Source organism: Emydura macquarii, unplaced genomic scaffold, assembly GCF_026122565.2.
Source record: "Emydura macquarii macquarii isolate MOO-44397 ecotype Brisbane River unplaced genomic scaffold, CSIRO-AGI_Emac_v2 contig_2676, whole genome shotgun sequence".
NCBI lineage: Eukaryota > Metazoa > Chordata > Testudines > Chelidae > Emydura > Emydura macquarii.
Window position 1 is genome coordinate 15,361,184 of NW_027132813.1, and position 25,835 is coordinate 15,387,018.

At 38.5% G+C, this 25,835-nt stretch overlaps 1 protein-coding gene across 8 annotated transcripts in view; it reads left to right on the forward strand.

Annotated features, from left to right (window-relative positions):
• GPATCH2 (G-patch domain containing 2) overlaps window positions 1-25,835 on the forward strand; it is a 195,307-nt gene that overhangs the window by 35,963 nt on the left and 133,509 nt on the right. For 7 of the 8 annotated variants that reach the window (XR_010922974.1, XR_010922975.1, XR_010922977.1 and 4 more), the window contains exons 4-5: window positions 8,532-8,714; window positions 10,090-10,169. Coding sequence is in view for 4 of the 8 variants with exons in the window: in XM_067564947.1 (XP_067421048.1) it covers window positions 8,532-8,714; window positions 10,090-10,169 (263 nt within the window). In the remaining 4 variants the exon portion in view is untranslated. Of the gene's footprint in view, window positions 1-8,531; window positions 8,715-10,089; window positions 10,170-10,319; window positions 10,435-25,835 lie in introns of those variants that run through there. The other variant, XM_067564949.1, reaches the window with a different exon arrangement.

Consider the following 25,835-nt stretch of genomic DNA (forward strand, 5'->3'; position numbering starts at 1 on the left):
ACAAGGCTAGTTACGCTGTCAAAGAAAGCTATCATGTTGGTTTGACATGATTTGTTTTTCTGGTACTGAAATTAAGATGGCTGGTCTGTAATTCTCCAGGTTGTCCTTATTCCCTTTTTTATAGATTGGCACTATATTTGTCCTTTTGCAGTCCTCTGAAATATCTCCTGTCTTCCATGACTTTTCGAAGATAATCGCTAATGACTCATATCTCCTCAGTCAGCTCATTGAGTATTCTAGGGTGTATTTCATCAGGTCCTGGTGACTTAAAGACATATAACTTGTCTATGTAATTTTTAACTTGTTCTTTCCTTATTTTAGGCTCTGATCCTACCTTTTCACTGACCATCACTATGTTGGGTGTCCAATCACTACTAACCTTTTCGGTGAAAATTAAAACAGAAAAGTCATTTAGCACTTCTGCCATTTCCACATTTTCTGTTATTGTTTTCCCCCACTCATTGAGTAATGGGCCTACCCTGTCCTTGGTTTTCTTCATGCTTCTAATGTATTTGTAGAATATTTTCTTGTTACCCTTTATGTCTCTAACTAATTTAATATTGTTTTGTGCCTTGCCTTTACTAATTTTATCACTACATACTTGTGTTATTTGTTTATATTCATCCTTTGTAATTTGACCAAGTTTCCACTTTTTGCAGGACTCCTTTTTGAGTTTCAGATCATTGAAGATTTCCTGGTTAAGTCAGGGTGGTCTCTTGCTACACTTCCTGTCCATTGCAGTGGGAGTTTGCTCTTGTGTCCTTAATGTCTAGGACTCTACCTATTTCACGGCCGTGAAAAAACATGCCATGAACCGTGAAATAAACCCTTCCCAGTGAAATCCAATCTCCCCTTTGCTGCTGGGAGTGCCCCAGGAAGGGGCCCATAGCTGCTAGTCGCGGCCTGGCTGGGGAGCGACAGGACTTGCTCTTCCCCTGCACGGCTGCTCTAGGGGAGAGATCAGCCCCACCTCCAGGTATTTCCCTATGCTGCAGGAAGCTCCAGGGCTGGGCAGCAGCCCCAGAGCTTTCTGCAGCAGAGGGAGGCTTTCAGAAGTGGAGGTTGGTCCGATCTCCTGAGATAGTGAACAGGGACAGCTAACAGCAGAGTTTTGTGAGGTAGTCTCCAGGTGAAGGAGGAGCGACTACATGACCCTCGGGGTGAGTTTGTTGTCTGTAGTGGTGTTTGTGATGTGTTTGTTGCTTGACTGAAGTATATCCTGTGGTCTGTTTCCTTGGGGGACTGTGTGCTGATCCTAGCGAGGCAACATTGAGAGCTTCTTAATGAGGGTTTGATCCCCAAGCCCTTTAGTACCTATCAACCCTTAATAAGGAGGCAGGGCTACTCAGGGAGAGCCAGGATTTAAAAAGCCCACTCCTAAGCAACCAGAGGCAGCTAACGGGAGTTTTGCAAGGGAGTTTAGAGGGGAAACGGGAAGGTGGATAAACTTCATTAATATTTCGTAAACTAAAGATAATAAATCCACCACCTTCTCCCCCTCTCCCTGATAAAAAAACAATTAACAATAAAAGAAAGAGCTGCAGAAGGAAAAAGAGAATGCACGCAGAAGTCCAGCAACAAAGTGGGGGCTATCCAATTTATTGCACAGAATGCAACATATATGATTACCTGCCCTGTGGGTGGATGGTGTATGCATGCATTCGATGCAAGGAGCTCCTGGCCCTCAGAGACCGCATATGGGCTTTGGAGACCAGGATGGCTGAACTGGAGTAGCTAAGTGAGACAAACAGGTACATAGATGAGACTTCCCAGGACACAGTAGAACAGTCCCACCCCTGATATGACAGCCTCTATACTGCTGAGGAGTATGAAAGTTTCAGGGAAGGAGAACATCAAACTGGAGCAGAGGGAAACGATCCCATAGATGGGACCCTCCTTCTAGATGATGTAATGTTATCCTCTTGCACTGAAGATACCTCTCTGGGGGGAGAGAACTCAAGTTATTAGCAGAAGATAGTAATGGGGGACGTGATCATTAGAAACACAGATAGTTCGGTTAGTGATGATTGGGAGAACCGCATGGTGACTTGCCTGCCAGGTGCGAAGGTTGCGGATCTCTTGAGACAGCTAGACAGACTTATATGTAGTGCTGGAGAGGAGCCAGTGCCCGTGGTATATGTAGATACCAATGACATAGGAAAGGATAGGAGAGAGGTCCTGGAGGCCAAATTTAGGCTGCTAGGTAAAAGATTGAAGTTCAGGACCTCCATTGTAACATTCTCTGAAATTCTTCCAGTTCCACACAAAGGGCCAGTTAGACAGGCAGAACTGCAGGGTCTCAATGCGTGGATGAGACATTAGTGTAGGGAGGAGCAGTTTAAATGTATTTGGAACTGGGGAATCTTTTGGGAAATGGGGAGCCTGTACAGAAAGGATGGGCTCCACCTAAACCAAAATGGAACTGGATTGCTGGCATGTAAAATTAAAAAGTTTTTAGAGCATCTTTTAAACTAAGGGCTGGGGGAAAGCTGACAGGTGTGGAGGAGCACGTGATTCGGACAGACACATCCCTGGGGGGAGGATCTATTAATGGAGATTCTTTATATCCTAGGGAGGAGGAGAGGATGGAAGAAGATAAGATACGGGTAGGATCTGATGAGAAACAGTCAAATGAAAGAGTCCCATTCAATTACATCGAAGTGCTTATATACAAATGTTAAAAGTCTAAATACTAAGATGGGTGAACTTGAGTTTCTCATATTAAATGAGGATATTGATAAAATAGGCATCACAGAAACTTGGTGGAATAACCAATTAATGGGAAACAGTAATACCAGAATACAAAATATATCGGAAGAACAGAATAGGTTGTACTGGGTGGGGAAGTTATATGTTTCTTTCACTTATATGTGAAAGAAAGCATAGAGTCAATCAAATGAAATAAAAAATCTTAAATGAACCAAACTGTGCCATAGAATCTCTATGGATAGTAATTTCATGCTTGAATAATAAGAATATAGCAGTAGGGATATATTACTGACCACCTGACCAAGATGGTGATAGTGACTGTGAAATGCTCAGGGAGATTAGAGAAACTATAAACATAAAAAAATCAGTAATAATGGGGGATTTCAACTATCCCCACATTGACATGTGTGACAGAGTGGTGGGCAGCAACCCCTTAACCAGCCCTTGGTCACGCCAGACCCAGTTAAGCAAGGTAATTTGTAGCTGGCTTGAGACACCTGTACTGACTGGTGAATGGGAAGCAGTCGTCAGCCTAATTAGCCAGGGGCTATATACAGGTCCAGGCAAAAGAAGTAAGAAGGAGAAGCCTGAGGGTGGAAGGTGAGCACAGGCTCTGCATGCCTGGCTGCAGAAACTGGGGAGTCCCTGAGGCTGCTAGCCCAAGCTGTGTATCATAAGAAGGTGGTGGTACTGCACGCTGTAGATAAACTGCACCAGTGAATGCTGAACTGAAGAGTCTCTGAGTGGTTTGTGAGCTAGGAGGAAGCAGGGGCAGAGGAGCCCCTGGTGGTGCACTGATACATTAGGTACATGTCACCTTTGGATGGGATATAGAAATAAAGTTTCTTGACAATAAAGTTTCTTAAATGACTGCTTTTTGGAGCAGCTAGTCCTGGAACCCACAAGAGGAAAGGCAATTCTTGATTTAGTCCCAAGTGGAGCACAGAATCTGGTCCAAGATGTGAATGTAGCTGAACCACTTGGTAATAGTGACCATAACATAATAAAATTTAACATCTCGGGTGGGAGGAGACACCAAAGCAGCCCCCCACAGTAACATTTGATTTCAGAAAGGGGAACTACACAAAAAGGAGGAAGTTAGTTAAATGGAAAAATGAAAAGGTACAATGCCAAAAGTGAAATCCCTGCAAGCTGCATGGAAACTTTTGAAAGACACCATAATGAGGCTTAATTTAAATGTATACCCCAAATTATAAAACCTAGCAAGAAGACCAAAAAAGTACCACTGTGGCTAAACAGCAAAGTAAAAGAAGCAGTTAGAAGCAAAAGGCATCCTTTAAAAAGTGGAAGTTAAATCATATTGAAGAAAATAGAAAGGAGCATAAACTTTGGCAAGTGTAGTGTAAAAATATAATTAGGAATGCCAAAAAAGAATCTGAAGAACAGCTAGGCAAAAACTCAAAAAGTAACAGGAAAAAATTTAAGTACATCAGAAATAGGAAACCCGCTAAACAATCAGTGGAGCCACTGGATGATTGAGATGCTAAAGGAGCAGTCAAGGAAGATATGGCTATTGTGGAGAAACTAAATGAATTGTTTGCATCGGTTTTCATGGCTGAGGACGTGAGGGAGATTCCCAAACCTGAGCCATTCTTTTTAGGTGACAAATCCAGGAACTGTCCCAGACTGAGGTGTCATTAAAGGAGGTTTTGGAACAAATTGATAAACAGTAATAAGTCACCAGGGCCAGATAGTATCCACCCAAGAGTTCTGCAATTTCACATTTGACTTCCTTCAGAACTACTAACTGTGATATGTAATATATCATTTAAATTGGCTTCTGTACCAGATGACTGGAGGATAGCTAACGTGGCGCCAATTTTTTAAAAAGGCTCCAGAGGCAGTTCCGGCAATTACAGGCTGGTAAGCCTAACTTCAGTACTAAGCAAATTGGCTGAAAGTACAGTAGAGAACAGAATTATCAAAAACATGGATGAATAAGATTTGTTGGGAAAGAGTCAACATGGTTTTTGTAAAAGAAAATTATGCCTCACCAATCTATTAGAATTCTTTTAGGGAGTTGATGTGGACAAGGATGATCCAGTGGATATAGTGTCAAAGGCTTTCCTAAAGTCTAAGTACAAGGTACCTCACCAAAGGCTCTTAAGCAGAGTAAGCTGTCATGGGATAAGAGGGAAGGTCCACCCCTGGATCAGTAATTGGTTAAAAAATAAGAAAAAAAGGGAAGGAATAATTGGACAGTTTTCAGAATGGAAAGAAGTAAATAGTGGGATCCCCCAGGGATATGTACTGGTACCAGTACTGTTCAACATATTCATAAATGATCTGGAAAAGAGGAAAAATGGTGAGGTGGCAAAATTTGCAGATGATACAAAACTACTTAAGGTAGAAAGTAGACTGCGAAGAGTTAGAAAGGGATCTCACAAAACTGGATGACTGGGCAACGAAATGGTAGATGAAATTCAATGCAAAGTAATGAACATTGAAAAACATAATCCCAGCTATATATATACAATGATGGGCTCGAAATTAGCCATTAGCACTCGAGAAAGAGATCTTGGAGTCATTGTGGATAGTTCTCTGAAAACATCCACTCAGTGTTCCCCAGCAGTCAAAAAAGTGAACAGAATGTTAGGCTCATTAGGAAAGGGATTGATAATAAGACAGAAAATATCGTGTTGCCTCTTTATAAATCCATGGTACGCCCACAGCTTGAATTCTGTGTGTGCAGATCTGGTCGCCACATCTCAAAAAAGATATATTGGATTGGAAAAGGTACAGAAAAGGGTAACTAAAATGATTAGAAGTATTGAAAAGCTTCCATGTGAAGAGAGATTAAAAAGACTGGGACTTTTGAGCTTGGAAAAGAGACGATTAAGGGGAGATATGATAGAGGTCTATAAAATCATGATTGGTGTGGAGAAAGTAAATAAGGAAGGGTTATTTACTCCTTCTCATAACACAAAAACTAGGGGTCACCGAACAAAATTAATAGGCAGCAGGTTTAAAATGAAGGAAAGGAAGTATTTCTTCACACAACACACAGTCAACCTGTGGAACTCCTTGTCAGAGGATGCCATGAAGGCCAGTACTATAATAGGGTTAAAAAAAAAAACTAGATAAATTCATGGGAGGATAGGCCCATCAATGGCTATAAACCAGGATAGGCAGGGATTGCTGTTTGTCAGAAGCTGGGAATGGCGGACAGGTTGGATCACTTGATGATTACCTGTTCTATTCATTCCCTGGCATTGGCTGCTGTCGGAAGATTGGATACTGGGCTAGATGAATTGGTCTCATCCAGTATGATTGTTCTTATATTCTCCCCCGTGCTGCTGAGAGCACCCCAACTGGGGCCTCCTAGGTGCTAGTCTGGGACGGGCTTGGGAAGGACAAGACTTATCCTTCCCCTGCACGGCTGCTCTCAGTGGGGAAATCAGACCCACTTGCAGAGGCAGTGTACCACTCTCATTTCTGCATTGCAGCAGTCCCAGAGTTGGGCTTGGGGCTTCCACAGTTTGAGGCATCTTCCTCCTGTGGCTCTTGCCAGGGCTCGGGGTGCCTACCCCCTACAGCTCCTGCTGGGGCTCAGGGTGCCCATTTTTCCGGTGGCCCCTGGCATGGGCTTTGAGGGCTTGTGTGTTAATCGCTCCCAACAGCACAGGGGAGATAGGACCCACCTCCACCAACCTCCAGCTACAGGAAGCAGCCACGGAGCTTCCTGCAGTTGAGGAAGGTACCCAGAGGAGTGTCTGATCTCCCCCTGATAGAGGCCATGCAGGGGAAGAGCAAGTCTTGTCCCTCCACAGCCTGCTGGGACTAGCAGCTAAGAACCCCTGGCTGGGGTGCACCCAAGAGCATGGGGATAGCAGACTCACCTCCATATCTGGGAGCCTCCTAAGGCTGCAGGAAGCTCTGCTCTGAAGGCAGCACAGAAGTGAGAATGGCAATCTCGTGGCCCCCGTACAACAGGTTTGCAACCCCTCCCCTCCCCGCCCAAGATGCCCTTTTGTGTCAGGACTCCTATGGTTACAACACCTGAAATTTCAGGTGTAAACATCTGAAATAATGAAATTGGCCAAATTTAAAATCCTCTGGCCATGTAATTGACCAAAATAATGTCTCTTTGAAAAACTGCCATCTATCTGGAATTGTTTTTCCCCTTAGACTTGCTTCCCATGGGGTCTTACCTACAGCTCCCTGAGTTTGCTAAAGTCTGCTTTCTTGAAACCCATTATCTTTATTGTGCTATTTTGCCTTCTACCATTCCTAAGAATCATGAATTCTACCATTTCGTGATCACTTCCACCCAAGCTGCATTCCACTTTCAAATTCTCAGCCAGTTCCTCCCTATTTGTCAAAATCAAATACAGATCAGCTTCTCCCCTAGTAGCTTTCTCCACCTTCTGAAAAGAAAAAAATTGTCTCCAATACATTCCAAGAACTTATTGGATAATCTGTGCCCTGCTATGTTGTTTTCCCTACAGATGTCTGGGTAGTTGAAGTCCCCCACCAAGTCCTGGGCTTTGGATGATTTTGTTAGTTGTTTAAAAAAAAGCCTCATCCACCTCTTTTTCCTGGTTAGGTGGTTTATAGTAGACTCCTATCATGATATCACCCTTGGTTTTTTTACCTTTTTTATTCTTACCCAGAGTCTTTCAACAAATCTATCTCCTATTTCTATGTCATCCTGAGTCCAAGTGTATACATTTTTAATATACAAGGCAACACCTTCTCCCTTTTTTCTCTGCCTGTCCTTCCTGAGCAAGCTGTACCCTTCTATGCCAATATTCTAGTCATGAATATTATCCCACCAAGTCTCTGTGATGCCAACTATGTCATAGTTGTATTTATTAACTAGTATTTTGTGTTTATCCTGCTTATTCCCCATACTTCTTGCATTAATTTCATGTCATTTTTAGTACTATTTAATCCTTTTTCTGTTCACAAATTTCATTTCTTAGTTATAGGCTGTTTCATTTAACTGACTCTCTGTGACCAAATATTTGAACAAATTTCATTAGTACCAAAGTTTGTGGAAAAACTATATGAAAGAGGAATAGAGCCAGATTGAAATAAAATTAGCGAAAATGTTTGCATGCTTTTTAAATTTAGCAGTTCATCTTTTAATTAATGTTTGTGAAAGGTTTATTTTTATATCAGGTTAACTGAAAGCGGACTTTGAGCTTTAATGTTGAATTTTTCTTGCTTTAGCCAGTCTCTCTCTCTAATATTGAAAATGTCCATAAAACATTTTTCCTAAAAATGACCAGCTACATAATGCAATACGTTTCTCAGTATATTTCATGGTTCTGTCATTTTTTATTTAAAATAAACTTTTTCAAAACTTATTTCTTAATGAACTTAATCAGATTAATTTTATTTAGTCACATCTGTTCATGATCGTTTTCCCCCTTTTACATGCCATACAAATCATGAAATTAAGCTAATTATATACCATTATCAACTGCAAAGAACTGGTTTCACAGTTTTATACCTTTTAATTCCCAGCAGGAGATTAAGGCTTGTTTTTTGTTAATGGGAAAAGTGCAGTAACTTAAATGGATTTTCCTGCAGTTATCGCCAAAGGATTAACCAGTTTATTATTGTTTTTCACATTTCTAAATTGGTTCTAAAACATTACATTTTATGTGTTCTTATTGATGGCAATACTTGTCATGCTATTAAAACCTATTCTCCAAGCAGAGTTGCTATATACAAATAATTGTAGTACAACTATAAAGCCAAAAAAAAAAAAAAATTGTGATTACAAGTGTGGTTTCTGTGGATAATAAACCTGTATTTTTTTTGGGGGGGGGGGGGTTATAATATTTACACAGGTGATGATGAGCAGAGTGACTGGTTTCATGAAAATGAATCTGGCGGTGCATGTGGAATCACTGGGATCGGTCCCTGGTGGGAACAGGAGGACTCTACGGAATTGGAGAAAGAATTGCCTGATCCTGTCTTTGAAAGTATCTTAACTGGTGCTTTCCCTCTTATGTCCCATTCAGGGAAGAGAGGTCAGTAACACTCAAGGGCAGAATAATATAATAGCTTGGGTTCAATGGAAAGAGGTCTGTGGCCTGCATCTGATATGTAAAGTGTGAGGTAGTCGGTCTTGATCTTGGAGTCTCATCAGCTTGAGAATTCTCACAATTCTTTTAGAGTAGTGCTAAGATTAGAAATGAGAGCTAAAATTGCCAGTGATTGCACAGTTCAGGAGGTAAAAAATTTATCCTTTTTTCTTAGGCACTGGACTTGCAAACCTGTATTCCCACACTGAATGCAGTGACTTCAGTGGATTTTTTGGGCACACCTACACTGCAGATGACGGTGTAGTTTTCAGCTTGCATGGACATACCTGCATTAGGTTTAACCTATTAATAGGTTGCTAAAAATAGTAGTGGGTGTGCTGCAACATCAGCTCAGGCTTCAATGTGGGTTGCACAAAAGCCACTTGACCCCACAGGTTATGTAGTCACTTGTGCAGACTGTGCCGAAGCCCACAACTCTGCATCCTCACTGATGTTTTTAGCAAATTAGCTAGATTAAAGGTAGCACAGATATGTCTACACAAACTGCAAATCTGTACCCTTTGATGGAGTGTAAATATACCTTTTGTGTGGGTCAGAGTTTGCAGTATCAGGCCCTAAACTTGTAATTCAGTAGCTTTCATAAAACAATTCAGTAGTTTTAGAAACTAAACAAAATGGTACAGATATAAAGCTAAGAACAAATGTTTTCTATTCCTTTTGGTTCCCATCTCCTACAGCAGTGGTTCCCAACCTGTGGCCCAGGGGCCAAAAGTGTCTGCCGGGGGCTTTCAAAGTGGCCTGCTGCTCCCCTCCTACTGGCTGCAGAAGGGAGCTGTTGTCTAAGGACCCAGGTGGAGCGCTTTGCCGTATGGCTAAAAAACTGGTGCAGTCTCCTGGTTGCAGCCAAGAGGATGGAGCCAAGAGCCCCTCTCCCTGGCTGTAGCAGAGAGCGTGGCAAAGCACTCCGCCTGAGTCCCAAGGCGCTGTGGTCCCTGCTGGAGCCAGAGAGAGGGGAGAAGTGATCTCCCATCCCCTTGGTTGTGGAAGGGAGCCAGTGCCTAGGAACCCAGGTGGAGTGCATGGAGCTACAGGACGTGCGGTTTCCCTGCTGCAGCCAGGAGGATGGGAGATGAGTGAGGAGGGAGGCAGCCTCCTCACTGAACTCCTTCTGTCTGGCTGCACTGGGGGGGAAAGGAGGAGGGCTGCTGGCAGAGACTGGTGGTCCTTCAGGGTTGTAACGATATCTGTGGCCCTCAAGCCAAAAAGGTTTGGAACCACTGTGACTTACAATAACTTTAGGAATGCGATTGTATGTAATATATAAAATATTTTTAAACTGGGTTCTCATTCTTACTTGTAGGTTTCCAGAGTAGATTTAGTCATCTTCATGGAATGCCAGCAAGGAACATCAAAAAGGTTTCAGGAAACCCAGCTGCATTGGTAGGCATGCTTTTTTTCATTCAAATCAATTTGAACTGTTTTTCCCCCCCATTATTATAACAAAACAAAAACCCAAAGAACAAATGCATATTCCTCTTTCATCGATATCCTAATGTTTGTGTATAGCTCAAGTGGTTCATTCTTTTACAGTGTGCAAACTGGATTGCTAAACCACTTCTAACAACTTTTATGGTTGGTTGTTTTTTTTATTCTTCTCCTTCCAACACTATGATATTATAATGGAATGGTCCAAATAAACTGTTAATTAGAAGACTGTTCCTTAATGCTTTATATTATGAACTTATCACATTGTAGAGAGAGATTATTTTTACTTTTTAACTTCCTTATATTTGTAAAAGAGCATCAAAATTGATAAGTTACTCAAATGCACCTGATAGCGTGTGGCACATAGGATTAATGTACTCCTCTTTTTTCTTTGGAAAACTCTCGTCTTTCACCCTCAACTTCATATCTTTGTTTTGTTTTTGTTTTTTTAGGCCATATGTTAAAATAAGGTTAGTGATCTCATACTCATATATGCACATCACAAAATCCCCAGAGCCTCTAACCACAAAAAGATCCCCCTCAGTTTTAGGAACAGTGATGTTGATAAATAAGGGAGAAAGTCCAGTTATCACTGCTTTTTCAAAGGAAACTGTATGGGTCTGAAAACTCTTTTTGGAGGGAGATGAAAGAAAGAGAAGGAGAGACAGCTTTAAAAATTGTGTTTACAAAAAGATTCATGGAAGTGAGCTGTAATTCTTATCAAAATAGGAGTTGAGCAGCGAAGGGAGAGCAAAGAGAGCTCATTTCAATATAATAACTTGAGTGTTCTCTCTGATAGTAACTGTATCCCAGAATGATAAATTCCAAAGTTTTCAGCCTTTGTGATCTAACCTCATTATAAGAGAGCACTGTTAAGTTGCTTAATTAGAATAGTGTGATGGTGGAAACTTTAAAAGATATTGCATATGCAGAGCATAGAAAAGCAGTACTGGAAATTTAACCATTTTGGAAGAGGGGAAATTTTGTAATTGCCATTCAGAGCTGAATAAGACACTTTAAAACCTTGGCCTATGAACTCTATCTTTAGTGGTCATGAATAAGATGAATGCTATATAGTTCCAGATTTCAGAGCTACCTATTTTTATTTTTGGTTCACTGCTTGCTTGAGCATATCTGGGATTTGTAGCCCATTTTCTAGTCTTATTGCGATCTCGCTCTGGTATTTTATAGGAGCTATTACAACTGATAGATTAGCTTCATGGTATTGATGATACATATCTTAACCACCCTAAAAACTGTCTTTCCCTTCTAAATAGTAAAAAGGTGATTAAGTTTCAGTTGATGGAAATATACTGCATATGCGTATATATAATAAGATATGTGTTGCTTTTTGGTACAATTTTGGATTGTCTTAAGCACCCATCTCCCTTTCAAGAAAAGCTCATACCTATTAATAATAAAGTAGTTTCCTTTACAGTAATATTCATAACATGCATGCTATTCATTAAAGAAAGATAACTGAATCATTTCTAAATAGTAAATTTGTTATATAATAACAATATGTGTGTGTCTCTCGGAAGATGCCAATTTCAAAGGAGGGTAAAATCCTCTGTGAAGCCCCATTTTTTTTTTGGGGGTGGGAGGGGGGAGTATATATTGGGCAAATATACAACTAGCTGGTGGTTAGCATCATAATTTCCTGATCTGCATGCATCCTGGATGTCCAGTTATTTTTGCAAGCATACCCATTGTATCCAGCTTGGAAATTTTGGTTCTTCATGTCAGAATACACAAGCTTGTTTGTTATCAATGAGTGATTTTCAAAGAAAATCTTTTAAATACACCATTCCAGTGACAAAACGAAAAAAAATATTTAATACCTGACATCTGATAACGCAGAACAAAAAGTAATTACTGCTGTTAGATTGTTACACTGAAGAGCTAGAATGCTTTTAGAAAGATTAATATCCTGAGCAAAGAAGAATATTGCAGACTCAACCCATTGAACAGAATTGTGATGGTGACCTAATTCTTTCATTTTTAACGGAGATGAGCATGATGTCTGCTCAAGAGTAGTGATACAGACTTTGAAAAGGAGAAGAGGAAAAAAATGGACATTGTACAGTGAGGTATGCCAGTGTGTAACTCACACATATGAATTATATTTAGTCAAAGCGTGTGTACTTGTACACATAGCCCCGATCTTGCAATAAGTTCAGTTCAGGAAGACCCTTGTACTGTGCAAAACCCAAGACAGTGGGGCTCTTCCATGGGTCCACCGGCAGGAATTCTGTTGCAGAATCAAGACCATGGTAATTAATGCAACCCTGAAAATATTTTTGAGCTGCTGTGGAAGAAGACATTTTTTAGTTATGGTTATACTTTGTTACATGATCTTCCTCTATTAAAAAACAAAATTCATGTTAAATATAAGATCACCAGCTGGGTAATGTCATAATACCTATTGCGTTTTGTGGTTTTAAGGCAGTACCTCCATGTATGACTGAATACCTTCTTAAGATGGTATTTCTGTTACAAGAATTGAGGACTGACAATCTGGGGTGGGATATTGGTGTTTGTGTATCAGTTGGATGGCTTTCAATTTACATTAGTCCTTAACTTGGCACAACAGTTGTCTGTCAGAAAAATATTCAGATGTAAGTTTTAATGGGTCTGTTCTTACATTTGAACATAGTCTCTCATGCTTCTCTCTGTCATTAGTGTACTTATTTTGTGAGCTGAATCACTTTTTTAACGATCTGACTCATATATTTGGTTCATGCAGTAATGCTGAAATCTAATGTTTGATATTCTACTTCAGCAAGGCATGTTGCATGAAGATCCCTGTCTAATCCAGTGTGCAGGTTTGATGGAGCATTGTGAAATGGATAGGCTTATATTGAACAGTGAGAATAAATATAAACATCGAACAGCTGCTATTCACTATGCATTGTCCAACCTGCACACTCAATAAAACATACTATGGAAAAATAGCATATGCTCATGTATTTGTGTTTATGTATTACAATATAGTAACTTAAAGAGGTAGAGACAAGGTTGGAAGACAACCTTAAATTTGGCATTTAATGATTTGAATGCTTCACTTTGAAGCCTCAACATTTTTAACATACAGTAGAACCTCAGATATATGAACACTGGAGCCATGAACTTACTGGTCAAGGGAACACCATGTGAAACCAGAAGTAAGCAAGCAGGCAGCAGCTGAGGAGGGGAAAAAAGAATTGAAAGCAAATACTATACAGTGCCCATATTGCATGTTAAAGGTACAATAGACACATCTGGGTTTTCTGTCCCCAACTCTACTCTCAATGTTTTCACATTGTCCCTCTCCGGGTGGGGTTGAAAACAAGCTTGCAAGCTCAGGCAACAGCTGAGCTGCTGCTGTTGCAGCCAAAGCCTGGCTTGGAGTGGGAGCCGGAGTCAGAACTGATGTCCACAGGCTGCGTTTAAAGGGCCACAGACTGTCCACTGATGGAGCCCAAGCTTTGCCTGCGGCTGCACTCCTAGATCCTGCCAGCACCTCTGGGAGTTCAAGGGACAGAAGGGCAGGGGCTGTCACGAATCCCCTGCCACGTGCTGCCTCTGGAGCGCGGCAAGCAGTGCACAGAGCAGAGCAAGACTTGGGGAGAGGCGACTAAGGGCTGGGACTTGTAGTGCCAAGGTTGCAGGGCAGGCCCCCCCAGTTCAGCCCAAAGGCAAGAAACAGGAAGAGGGCAGGGAACTGCTTGCAAACCAGGCAGTGCTGCCAGGTGCCACCTTTGCAGAGATCTCTCCCAGCATCAGCTGGAAGACACTGACAGCAGAGTACTGTACTAATGTTTTGTTCAGTTACAAACATTTCAGAGTTATGAACAAACTCCATTCCCGAGATATTTGTATCTTTGAGGTTCTACTGTAGTTTTTTAAAATTATTATAAATATCTGTGTAATTTTTCTGTACACTGAACTTTTTATTTAAAGTGCTTCATGTTTGTAATAGGCATGTTATAATTCCAAAGATGTAAAAATGTTCTAAGCCTATTTTTTGTAACTCATGCTACATATCAATAGTAGATTCTTTTTAATAGACGTATTACATAAAAATCTGCTGAGTTCAGTGGGAGTTGGCCTACTAAGATTTATCTTACTCTGGTCACATTTCTTCATGTGCCCATTATATCAATGTACAGCATTCTTACTATAGGAAATACAAATATAGTAATGCTGAGCAGTAGTACTGTAGAATCCCAGAAATGTAGGGCTGGAAGGGACCTTGAGAAAATATCAAGTCCAGCCACCTGCACTGAGATAGGACCAAGTAAACCTAGAGTCCTAGACCATACCTGACAGGTGTTTGTCCAACCTGTTCTTAAAAACCTGGAATGATAAGATCCCACAACCTCCCTTGGAAGCCTATTCCAGAATTTAACTACCCTGATAGTAAGAGAGTTTTTCCTTATCTCTAACCTAAATCTTTCTTGCTGCAGATTAAGCCCATTACTTCTAGTTCTACCATCAATGGACATGGGGAATAATTGATCGCCATCCTCTTTGTAACAGCTCTTAATATATTTGAGGACTGTTTGCAGATCCTCCTCATCTTCTTTTCTGAAGACTTAACATGGTCAGTTTTTTTTAACCTTTCCTCTTAGGTCAGGTTTTCTAAACCTTTTATCATTTTTGTTGCTCTCTGGACTCTCTCCGATTAATTCACAACTCTCCTAAAGTATGGCGCCCAGAATTGGACATAGTACTCCAGCTGAGACCTCACCAATGCCGAGTTGAGCAGTACAATTACCTCCTGTGTCTTACATCCAATGCGCCTGTTAATACATCCCAGAATGTTATTAGCCTTTTTTGGCAACTGCATCACACTGTTGACTCATATTCAGTTAGTGATTCACTCTAACTCCCAGATCCTTTTCAGCAGTGCTAGCCTGTTACTCCCCATTTTGTTGTGCATTTGATTTTTCCTCCTAAATGTAGTACTTTACATGTCTTTATTGAATTTCTTCTTGTTGATTTTGGACTAATTCTTTAATTTGTCAAGGTCTTTTTGAATTCTAATCCTGTACTCCAAAGTGCTTTGAACTCCTCCCAACTTGGTGTCATCTGCAGATGCGTACTTGCTACTCCATCATCCAGGTCATTAATATGAATTCTTTAATACTACACATTTTCAGCACATGTGGTACTATATCTGGGATCCCCTTCAAGTTACCAAAGCGATTTCAGTATTTAACAAAATGATGTAGTGAGTCTGACATTCACATTTATTAGGGTATGTCTATACTGATGGCGGCAAAGTTGCTGCCGCCAGATCGATCTTTCTGGATCTACTGAGCGGTCAGTATAGACCCGCTCAATCAATCAGAAAGTTGACTGAGTAAAACTACCCCCCTCAAGTAGCGTAGCACTGCGTCGACGGGAACGTGGTTCCCGTCGGTGCAGTGCAGTGAAGACACCGCGCAGAAGGGAAGCATAGCAGTCTACGGGAGTTACACAAGCTACGCTGCCAACTCGCCAGGTCAGACCAGGGCTTAGAATCCAAATTCTGCTTCTCTTTATCCAATTACACATTTTTGCTATGATACTAATAGGTGGCTCCTCTTTTTCTTCACTAGATCAAACTGGTATGTTTTTGTTCAGTCAATTCCAGACCACTAATTTTTAGTTTACTAGTCTGTCAGAAAAAAAGCTTAATTGATGAAAGAAAATACATGAACTATGAACTAAAGATACTAGAAATGGACAGTTCTTACCGTTGGAAAAAAGTTTTTTCACGTTTTTGCTCAACTTGGTGCTCATTATGTTAACATCTTCATCATTTTGTGTGCAAGGTTTCCAGTGAAAAGGGTAAGAATGTTAAGATATTTAAAATATTGATGCTCCTGTTCTTGGACCTTGCTATTGCCACACTCCATTTGACTCCAGATACAACCTATTCTCTGAGAAGTGAAGTCATTGTGATGAACTTCGAGCTTTCTAAGCATTGATTGTGCTTCTTGCTAACTCCGCTTTCTTTCTGGCCTGATACCTAAGATGTGACAGCAGTAAACTAAGCTGTAAAAAGAATTGACTTATACATATCTTCCACTCTAGGCCTGGTCTTTGAATTGATACTAGGATAAGCCTATTTCAGGCCCCGAGATCCCTCAGAATTGCTGCTTTGCTGCTCCTTTTTCTTTTTTGACTGAGCCCTGCTATATACTATTTAAGCTCTATTGAATATAGTTGTGACATCATTTCTGGTCCGGTCTTGTCTTGTTTTTATTATTCAGGAAGCACAATAAAGGAGGAAAGCTAAATTTGAGAGGTGTTTCTCCTCAAGATCTGGTTGAAGAGCACTTCTGCTTTGATTTCCTTTGGTGTCTTTGCTTTTCTCTTTAAAATATGGTCTAAGTAGGACACTGGTCTCTCAGAAAATCTTAGCAGAAGCTTCTTGATGATTTGTGCTCAGAGAGGCAATCTCCAGCTCAGCTTTGGAGAGGCCTACATCTCTTGCATGCCATTTCATGATTTTGAGGGATTCTTCTATATGGGGTTGGATCAGAAATATTTGTGCACTTTTTATTGTCTTCTGTGATAATTTTTATGAGAGCGAACTGAAGTGCTTCAGCTCCTAGCGGTTCTATAATTGAAGAATTGATAGAATTTCTTTAGCGATATTTCAAAAAATATGTTACTGGTCAAAATAACTTGAAAATTGTGTTAAATGCTAGTAGGGCTATAACAGGATCTGTTATCCAAAGGAATATTTTCTTACAACATAAGATTGGGTATTAAAAAATTCAATTAAAGAACAAAAAAGATTGAGAGTTATAAGTCTGAAGAGAAGGTTTTGAGAGAGAGGATCCAGTAGTAGGTGTCATGATTAAAGGAAAACTACCCATTTTTCTCAAACCAGAAGTACATTTCACAAAGTAAGATACACTTGTCACCATGAATAAACTCTGAAATGCATTTTATTTAAAGCTTTCACTTTCATTGACTACTCAGATATCAATTCTGGCCATGTCATGGTGAGAGCCTAGGAGAATACTGTAAATGATTTTTTTTCTAACCTGTGTTAATAACAGTTTAGTTGACCCATCATAAAATGAACTTTAATTATAATGGTTTCTTGTATCCCATAGGTCAGTTATTCTCAAACTGGTACACAAGCAGCATTCAAATAATAAGCAGGTTGGTTTAAAGTAGTGTCAGAGTAAGAATCAATTATAACTCTACTGATTAAAATGTTGAACGTTGTCCTCTAAATAGGTTGAGTTTTACATGTGCTATGGTAGGGCTGAAAGCTTAAAAAACCTCTCCATCTTATGTCACTTGGCTTTCTTCACCCACACTGACCTTTACTAGTCAGTATGGGGTTTTGTCTGAGGGAGACCATAGCCTTCTTTGTGCCAGTGATCCAGGAAACAGGCAGAAGAAATATTCTGTCCTTTCTCTGCTCCCCTGAGGTCACAATTCGTGAGCCAAACAGTTATCACAAAAGTTGGATACCAAATTCAGTTTGCTAACACACACTAACTTAGTTTAAATCAATTACCAAAATACAGTGAAAAATCATAAAATTAAAGGTAGTTAAACACATTACCCATCTGTCTTTTAATGCAACACCAAAGGGAATTTAATGAGGCATGGGACATATATTCTTTCTTCTGCTCAATTTCCTCCATGGTGTCCACAAGCCATTACTGCTTCTGAGTCAGTCCATTTAACCAATAAGAGACCTAACTCCTAAATAAATTGAAATAGTGGTTACTTACGAAACTTTGGAAACAGCTCTACCAGATGTTAAAAATCTACAATATACATTTGATTCGCTTGCATCAAAGTTGGGTCTGGTTTCATTGAAAATGTTAGATCTGGAACAGAGACTTTTTATTGTTTGGCAGGGGATGGAGGAGAATAATGAAACCCAGATAAAAAATGAGAATGCTAAATCTCTAATTGGGAGTTAATAAATGGAGATTTTGTACATGAAAAAACTGATACCTAACATTCTTATATTTTATGAAGTTATGCCAAAATTTTTGGAAGTGGAGTTCTTTGAAAGAACGTTGCGTGTGTTTAATACTTTCTGAATTTACATTTCCCCACCACTTATGTAGTCTAAGGTTATTTTGTATACAGCTGAAATCTGCAACAGTGAAATCATAATCTGGTTTATCTCTCTCTGAATAGTTATGGTTGTTACCCTGTCATTGCCATGGATGTGGGAATGTGTTAAAATTACAGAGCGCAAAGGGAGAATAATATATAAAGTTCAGATATAAAAAGACTTTCACTCTTTCTTGGTATTATGCCATCTTGCCTTTGTTTCCCCTTTCTTGTATTTTGTATGGTGTTTACCAAGATTATAAACTCCTTAGGATGTGGACAGTGTCTTTAAACATGCCAATAAAACACTTAGCACAATTGGTGCTTAACAAAAATCAAATATGACTAACATGTCAGTTATTTGCTACTTTGTTGAGATAACAAATCTACATTACCATGCAAATGCAGGTAGGCCTTTCCATGCAGCACTGATCAAAATACAGAAATATACCTCTAAGCACAACTGCATAATACCGATTATTAAAACCATCAGTACATATACAGTAGGTGAAGTTCATATTAGACGTTCTGGTTATAGTTCAACTGTCAAAATAATAAGTAATCAAATCACATACTTTTTAAAATATTAAGCAATAACGTCTTTCTTCTATGACCCTAACATTAATGAGTGTTGGAAACTGGCTTAAAATCTCTTCTACTACAGTATTAAAAAGGGCATAATTTTTTAACAAGATGGTTACCTTCGGGACTAGGCTCAGAAATTCCATGTGGGCTTCTTACATTTTTGAACACTTATCTTAGAAATGTATTCAGTGTGAAAAGTTCTATGAATTGTTGAGCTGAATAATTTTCTCTTTTAATTCATCTTAACCTGGAAGCAAATGAGCTTTTACAATTACTCTATAGTTTACTTCTAAACCAGGGTATGCTGCATGTTTGATGCTGATTTTGCTTTTGAATCAGCATCTTTCTCCTGGCTTTAGTCTATTTCTAAAACTCTTCGCAGACATAACCATGTTAGTAGAAGAAGAATACTTATTTTCTATTATGAAATTAGAATGAGAAACAAGATTATTCCTCAATTTCTGCAATTTACCATAAAGAAGACATACTCTGTCTTCTTCTCCTAGCTGTTTCCTAGACTTTTGGAATTTTCCAACTGACTTACAATATCCTTTTGGTTCGGAGACGGTTAGTGTAGGTTTATGGTGGTTTTTTCATGCCCATTGCTAAATTCCATAAGACAAACCTTAATGCAAACTGTTCTTCTCTGGACATACAGTACTCAAAATAAGAACTTTATTTTCAATTTTGCCCTCTGTCTTTTCTAAGAAGATTCCTATAAATAACTGCTTAGCAGCAGCATCTTGTAAAATTAACTGTAAATTAATCATCTTTTGTCTTTTGTAATCATCTTTTGTAGAGATGGAGGTGATATTTTCTGTATTCTCCCTTAGAAAGTATGTGACATTGTAGAAGAACTTCATTTATTCTTTTGTTGGCCAAAACAAAGAAATCTTACAAGCAGTTCACTTCCTAAAATGCTTCATCTTTGTCTTTCTGCCTTTTAAGTTGCTGGTAGCATTATTTTGGTAGCCTATGAACCTACTGTCTTCCTGCTTGCCTTCAGATATCTAATATCAGAAAAGCTCAATATCAAATAATGAGTAGAACAAGTGAATGTGGCACGTACAAACCATATTATAGTCAATTGAAGGTCAATTAGAGGAATTTACCTAAAAAACTAGTGTACTCTAATCTTTAGGGCATGGGACTGAGAACTAGAAGATCTAAGTTCTGTTCCAGAAACTGCTATTGACTTATTTTATGATATTGGGAAGTCCATTTAATCTGTGTCTTAAGTTTTCTCATCTGTAAAATAGACCTGTTTGCCCTTTGTAAAGAACTTAATTGTGCTTTGGCTTTGTTCCTATGAAGTGTTAAAAATACAAAGCTCTAGTGGCTGAGCAGATATTCTTGAGTCATTAATTTTGGGCCTATCATGAACTTCTCTGTGGGGAAGCATGCTTTAGAGTTTCTTTCAGTTGCTGATAGGAAGTTGTTTTCCCATTTGATAGATTATAGTGAGAAGAGGACCCTTGGGCACACCAAGCCAATTGTCCACACCCATTGGTGTTATGAAGTATCTCTAGCAATACTTATCCCACTGTCACTTGAGCTTTGTCTGTAAAACCCAAATCTGTTCCCCAGGGGTCTGATGTTCTCTCGAATATTTTCTTAATTCCCCTTCAGTTTTGAGGAAAATGGGCTACTCCTATAAAATATTTACCTTCTGTTGGTGCTCTACTAGATATCTGATCCACTAAGGAAATGGACGGAGCTCTTCTATTAATACATTTTCATCTGAGGCATGTGCCTTAGAACATTAGGAGGATACATTTTCAGCTTCGGCATTATGTACACTCAGTATTTCTCCTGAGTATAGCCATTAATGACCAGCCACCAGTGTACCTGAACTGGGGCAAACCACAAAACTGTATAGGCAAAGCCAGTATAAACTGTGATTTGATTGGTGTGGGTTATCCTGGTTTCAAGCAGTGATAAGCTGCATGTTGCAAATAATGGTTTATGGTGATATTAGTCTATCTGCTGTAGAGTTATGCACTGGTGTAGATCCACCGGTGGCTAAAATGCCTAATCTGGACAAGGCCTATTGAGACACTTTCCTTCCATACTCATAATACTGAGTAGAACTCCAAGAATTTTATTACATTATTATCTTTCTGTGCATTTCCTTTTTGTTTTCCAGACCTATATTAGCAGCTGAGCTATTGATTTTTTTTCCCCCTGACCTGATTACATAGACATCATGTGTTTCAATTATCCTTTTATATAAAGGAGCCTCAAATGAGTTGCCATCATATCTAAACTGGGAATTAGAATGTTTCATAATTTGGATTGTGATTTAAAGTGAGAGTAGTTTATATTTTTGCTTTTTTATATCTAGTACAGTGTATATTTTTATTATACACTATTTTAGTGTGTGTGTGTGTGTGTGTGCGCGCGCAATACACACACGCTACAAAATACTATGCAGGAGGCAGCTCTGAGGGTGATGAATGAAACTAAACCTTGAGCACAATCTTCAATAGTTTGTCATTGGGAGACTTATCTATGAGCTCAAAAATAGTGTATTTATCTGAGTTAATTATTTTGGTACTGTACTATGTGATGAACAAACAGGGCCACAGTTGAAATGCTTTGGTCAGTTTGTCACTTTTTTTAATGCAAGCTATATAATGAAAATAAAATAGATGCTCTTCTACTATAATTCCTTGATTTTTTATTTATTTATTTATTTGTTTATTTTTTTAATTCGTGATCTTAGTTATGTAGATACAAAGAAAGCTAAATGGTATTTTAAGGGTCAGATATTCAAAGAATGTCCTTAACTGAGCCTGCAAAAATTTGCAAGTGCATCAGTTTTGCGTCCACAAAATGTATATCAAAATGTAATTTTCAGGCCCACTGAAAATTTAGTCCTGGAAGCCTTGAGTGGGGAGGAAAGATCTAGGAAACAAGTTGTGAAATTCAGAGTTTAAACATGGCTTGCAAATAAATTGTGCATGTGTTAATATCTCATATGAAATTAAACATTCATTTTCCCAAACACTGAAGCAAAGGAAAATTGACTACCCACTGAGAGTAAACTTTTTTTTTCTTGCAGTGTTTAAAATTTTTTGAGCTAAATGATCTTGGTAACCTGAAAAAGAGCTCTGTGTAAGTTCAGAATCTTGTCTTTCTCACCAACAGAAGTTGGTCCAATAAAAGAGATTACCTCACCCATCTTGTCTCTGAAATATCAAGGGATCAATACGGCTACAGCACTGCATCCTGCTAACTTTTGGCATTTGGCATATTGTATAGTAGCCCTACATTTTATTTAATTTTTAAAATACTTGCAGGTCACCCTTAAGGCTAAAACTAATCTTTAACCTAATACAGGAGGCATGGACCAGAGAGCGCAAGACACGCACGGCTGCTTTGAGGGGGGTCACACAGATGAGTTCAGAAGGGCTAGTGGAGGGGACAGACTGTGGAGGGGGCAAAGGAGTTAAAGGGGTGACAGCGTTGAGCCAGGGTTTGAATGAGAGGGGGTTTAAGGGCAACCTGGGGAGGGGGGATAAAAGGGAGGAAGGAACACGGGGACAAGGGTCTGTAGGGCGGAGCCTCCCTAACAATCCCTCCGATTCCCCCTAAAAAGCTTTTTCTCTACTTCTCCCACCCACATCCAACAACCCTTCAGGTTCACCCCCAAGCTGCTTTCTTCTCCCTCATCTCCTCCATTCCTCCTGACACCCCCATGCTTCTGAGGGGTGTGGGAAATTAATTTCTGTATTGTAGTTTAAATGACTCAAAGTTCTGTATTAATACACCTAGTAAGTAATGTATTTGTCAAAAAACATTTCCTGTGTCTTTTTTGTTGTCTGTATTATCACAGATATATTTGCTGACAGCTATTTTGAAATAAATTAGCAAAATAATTGAAACTGGCATGATTATATTGTGTTATTTTGACAAATATGCAGAATTTTGCACTATTTTAAAATATTGTGTGCAGAATCTTTAATTTTTTTTTTTTACAAAAATCTAAACTTTAATGCCTGTATGAGATAGGTAGGTCAGTATTTTACCTATTTTACAGCTGCAGTAACAGAGGAAGAGGTTGTGACTTTCCTAAGACCACAGAGAATGTCTTTTTCAAGCCTTGACTGGCACTCAGGACTTTCTTATTGTTGTCCATGCCACCTGCCATAACACTTTATTCGGTGGTTCTGGATATTATACAATCTAAGGTGTTTCAGTCAGGGTGAGTGCTAGGTTTGGTGACTTCCAAGGAACATACAGTAATGTAAGAACATAGATGATTCACTACTTTTCCCTCTGAGTCAACAATGAATCAGTGTAACAATATGTCATTAGAGACATTATGTTGCAAAAGGTGACAGCTTTCAGACAAGATGTAAAACTGAGTAGTGGCTAATATGGAATGTTAATCTTTAAATCCTGTCCAGGTTCCAGCACTGGTAACTATTTTGCCTATTGAAATTCTTCCTGCAGCTTCAGGGATATGGTGTTCTTCATGTTTTGTGGAGAATTTGTATGTGTTGGTAAACAATTTCTGCATATCAGTAGTGGATGCTGTGATATTTACTTGAATTCAGTAAGACCCTTTCCTCCTTCACTGGTTTATGGGTTTAGTGGATTAATATTACATCTATTTGACATCTTCAGCTAGAAGGAGTTTCAGAAGTTAATGTTATTTTATATTACTAATATATTCTATATGCAGCCAGTAGCAAAGATCAAGTTAGAGTAAAGAATTATGTACATTGAAATAGTCATTTTTAAAAAGAAAATATATGATAAATAAGCAGCCATGCAGTGGAAAGGTAGTTACCTGGGGGACTCTTAGTAAACTAATAATCCTAAAGATTGGAAGGTTTGTCATTGAAAGGTGGAAAATCCATGTAGCATAGTATTTGTATGTTTGTGTTGTACATTGGCTTTTCCATTTAAAATGCCAGTATAATGTATTTGAAAACATAATATTAATATTGTGTTTTCTCTACTGATACCATATGAATTTTTATAGAGTTTTATGATACCATATTGTAACCATGCATGTCTAAAGAACAAATACAAATCGGTAATTCAGTCAAAGGACTCCCATTGCCATTCAAAAAACTGCTCCCGTTCGCCCCTTGCAATTTGATGTTAGAGTCCGTTGAGTGAATTACAGACTTAAACTGACTTCTGGACAATCTATTTTTTTCTATAGATTAAATGTCTAGTTCCTTGTCTGAATGGTTATTTTTGTTATGACTTTAAAACCACCACATGCAATTATCAGAATAACTTTGTTATAGCTATTTGAGCAAGGAAAATTAACTTTTCTTTAATTCTCAGAATTGAAAAAAAAATATCCATTTTCTGACTATTTTATTGTCATCTGATGAGTAACTATTATGGCAACCTTTCTTTTTTATATTATAACCTTTTATAAAATAACCTTCCAAGTAAAGAGTTTTCGATCAAATGCCTATACAGTCCAGATGGATTGCTTATTTCTACATAACATTTAAAGCTTTCTTACTATTTATTGGTAGGAAAAACATTAAAACCAAATTATGAAACTAGCACGCACAGAAAACTTAACTATATTCCCCAATTTATTGTGAGATGTTTAAGGGACACTATTAACTTGAAATCTAGGAAATTTAATGCAACTGAGTTAAAAATAGTGCCAGGTACTACTACACCTTCACCTTGCCCTCAGAAATCTAGGGGGTCTTGCCAAGTTTGTATTTTTTACAGTCATATTCTATTTTTTTTAAATGATTTGTTCTTCTGTGTTACTATATGACAGACCTTCATAAACAGGGGAAATAGACTGACAATGCAGGGGAAAGAAAGAAACAAGGTCCGATTGGAGTTCTGTCTGGTACATAAAGAAAATAGGTTTTTTTCCTCTGATTTTTCTGGCCTAGTCATCTTAGGTGTTACTTTGTAGTTGGGTTTAAAAAAAAATAAAATCAGAAGTATGATTTTTTTTTTTAAGTCTACTGCATTGCTTAATGCTTTTTAGCAAACTATAATTTAATCATTTATGTAATAGTTTGTGAAACATTAAAGACCATTTACTGTATATAGAATAAGTTTAAGAAGTTATTACCTGAAGGGGGTTATCATCAAAGGGCAGATTTTCTACAGCAAAAACACTTTATCTGAGCAACAGAAAAAGAATGAGACTGCAACAAAAACTGAATTTTTCCCTAAAATCAAAAAACCATTTAAATATTACACTGAACATACATATTTTGGTCTACATTCAGATATTTTGTTTGGAAGACTAGGATGAGTAGTTTATGTTTAAGAGCCTGACAGTATAAACATAGAGTTTATTTCTTTCTCATGCTATGTACAATGTTAAAGAATTGTGAGTTGTTTACTACAGTTTTCTCAGTGGATTTAAGCTAATCATGATCTGATTTTTATCTTAACCTCTCTTAAATGAGATTTTTATTTCAGGTTTATATAGGCATATTTTTTCATTTTATTTTTATTAAACTATCTTAGGGAAAATGGTTTAGGGAAACAAATATATTGAGACTGTGATACTTTATTTAATGTTATGGTTTTTATTGTGTTTGGTGTTAAATATTACTAATATATAGAAATTTTAAAGAATATTTTTGGGTTTGATGGATTAGTACTCTTGAAAGGGAAACAAAACACTAAATATTTCTAATCCTGCATTATTTACCGCATGGGTGGTTAAATGCTACTTTAAGCCTCATAAAATTAAAAGGGAGAAATCTGCCAACTGTAGCAGGAATTGGATTTAGGAAGAGTGGTACAGAGCCAAAATATTGCTACAGAATTAAATGTCAAAAATCTTCTTTAATAGTAGATATATAGTTCACAGTGCTTGGTTATGATTAATACATTTAATCTAAATCACTGAAAGTTGCTCTCTCCTTTTCCATAAAATACAATAGGACACAAATCAGTTTTACTGTAGGTGGATAACAATTGGAAAATAATGCATCTTCCCGCCCAATAAATTGTCAG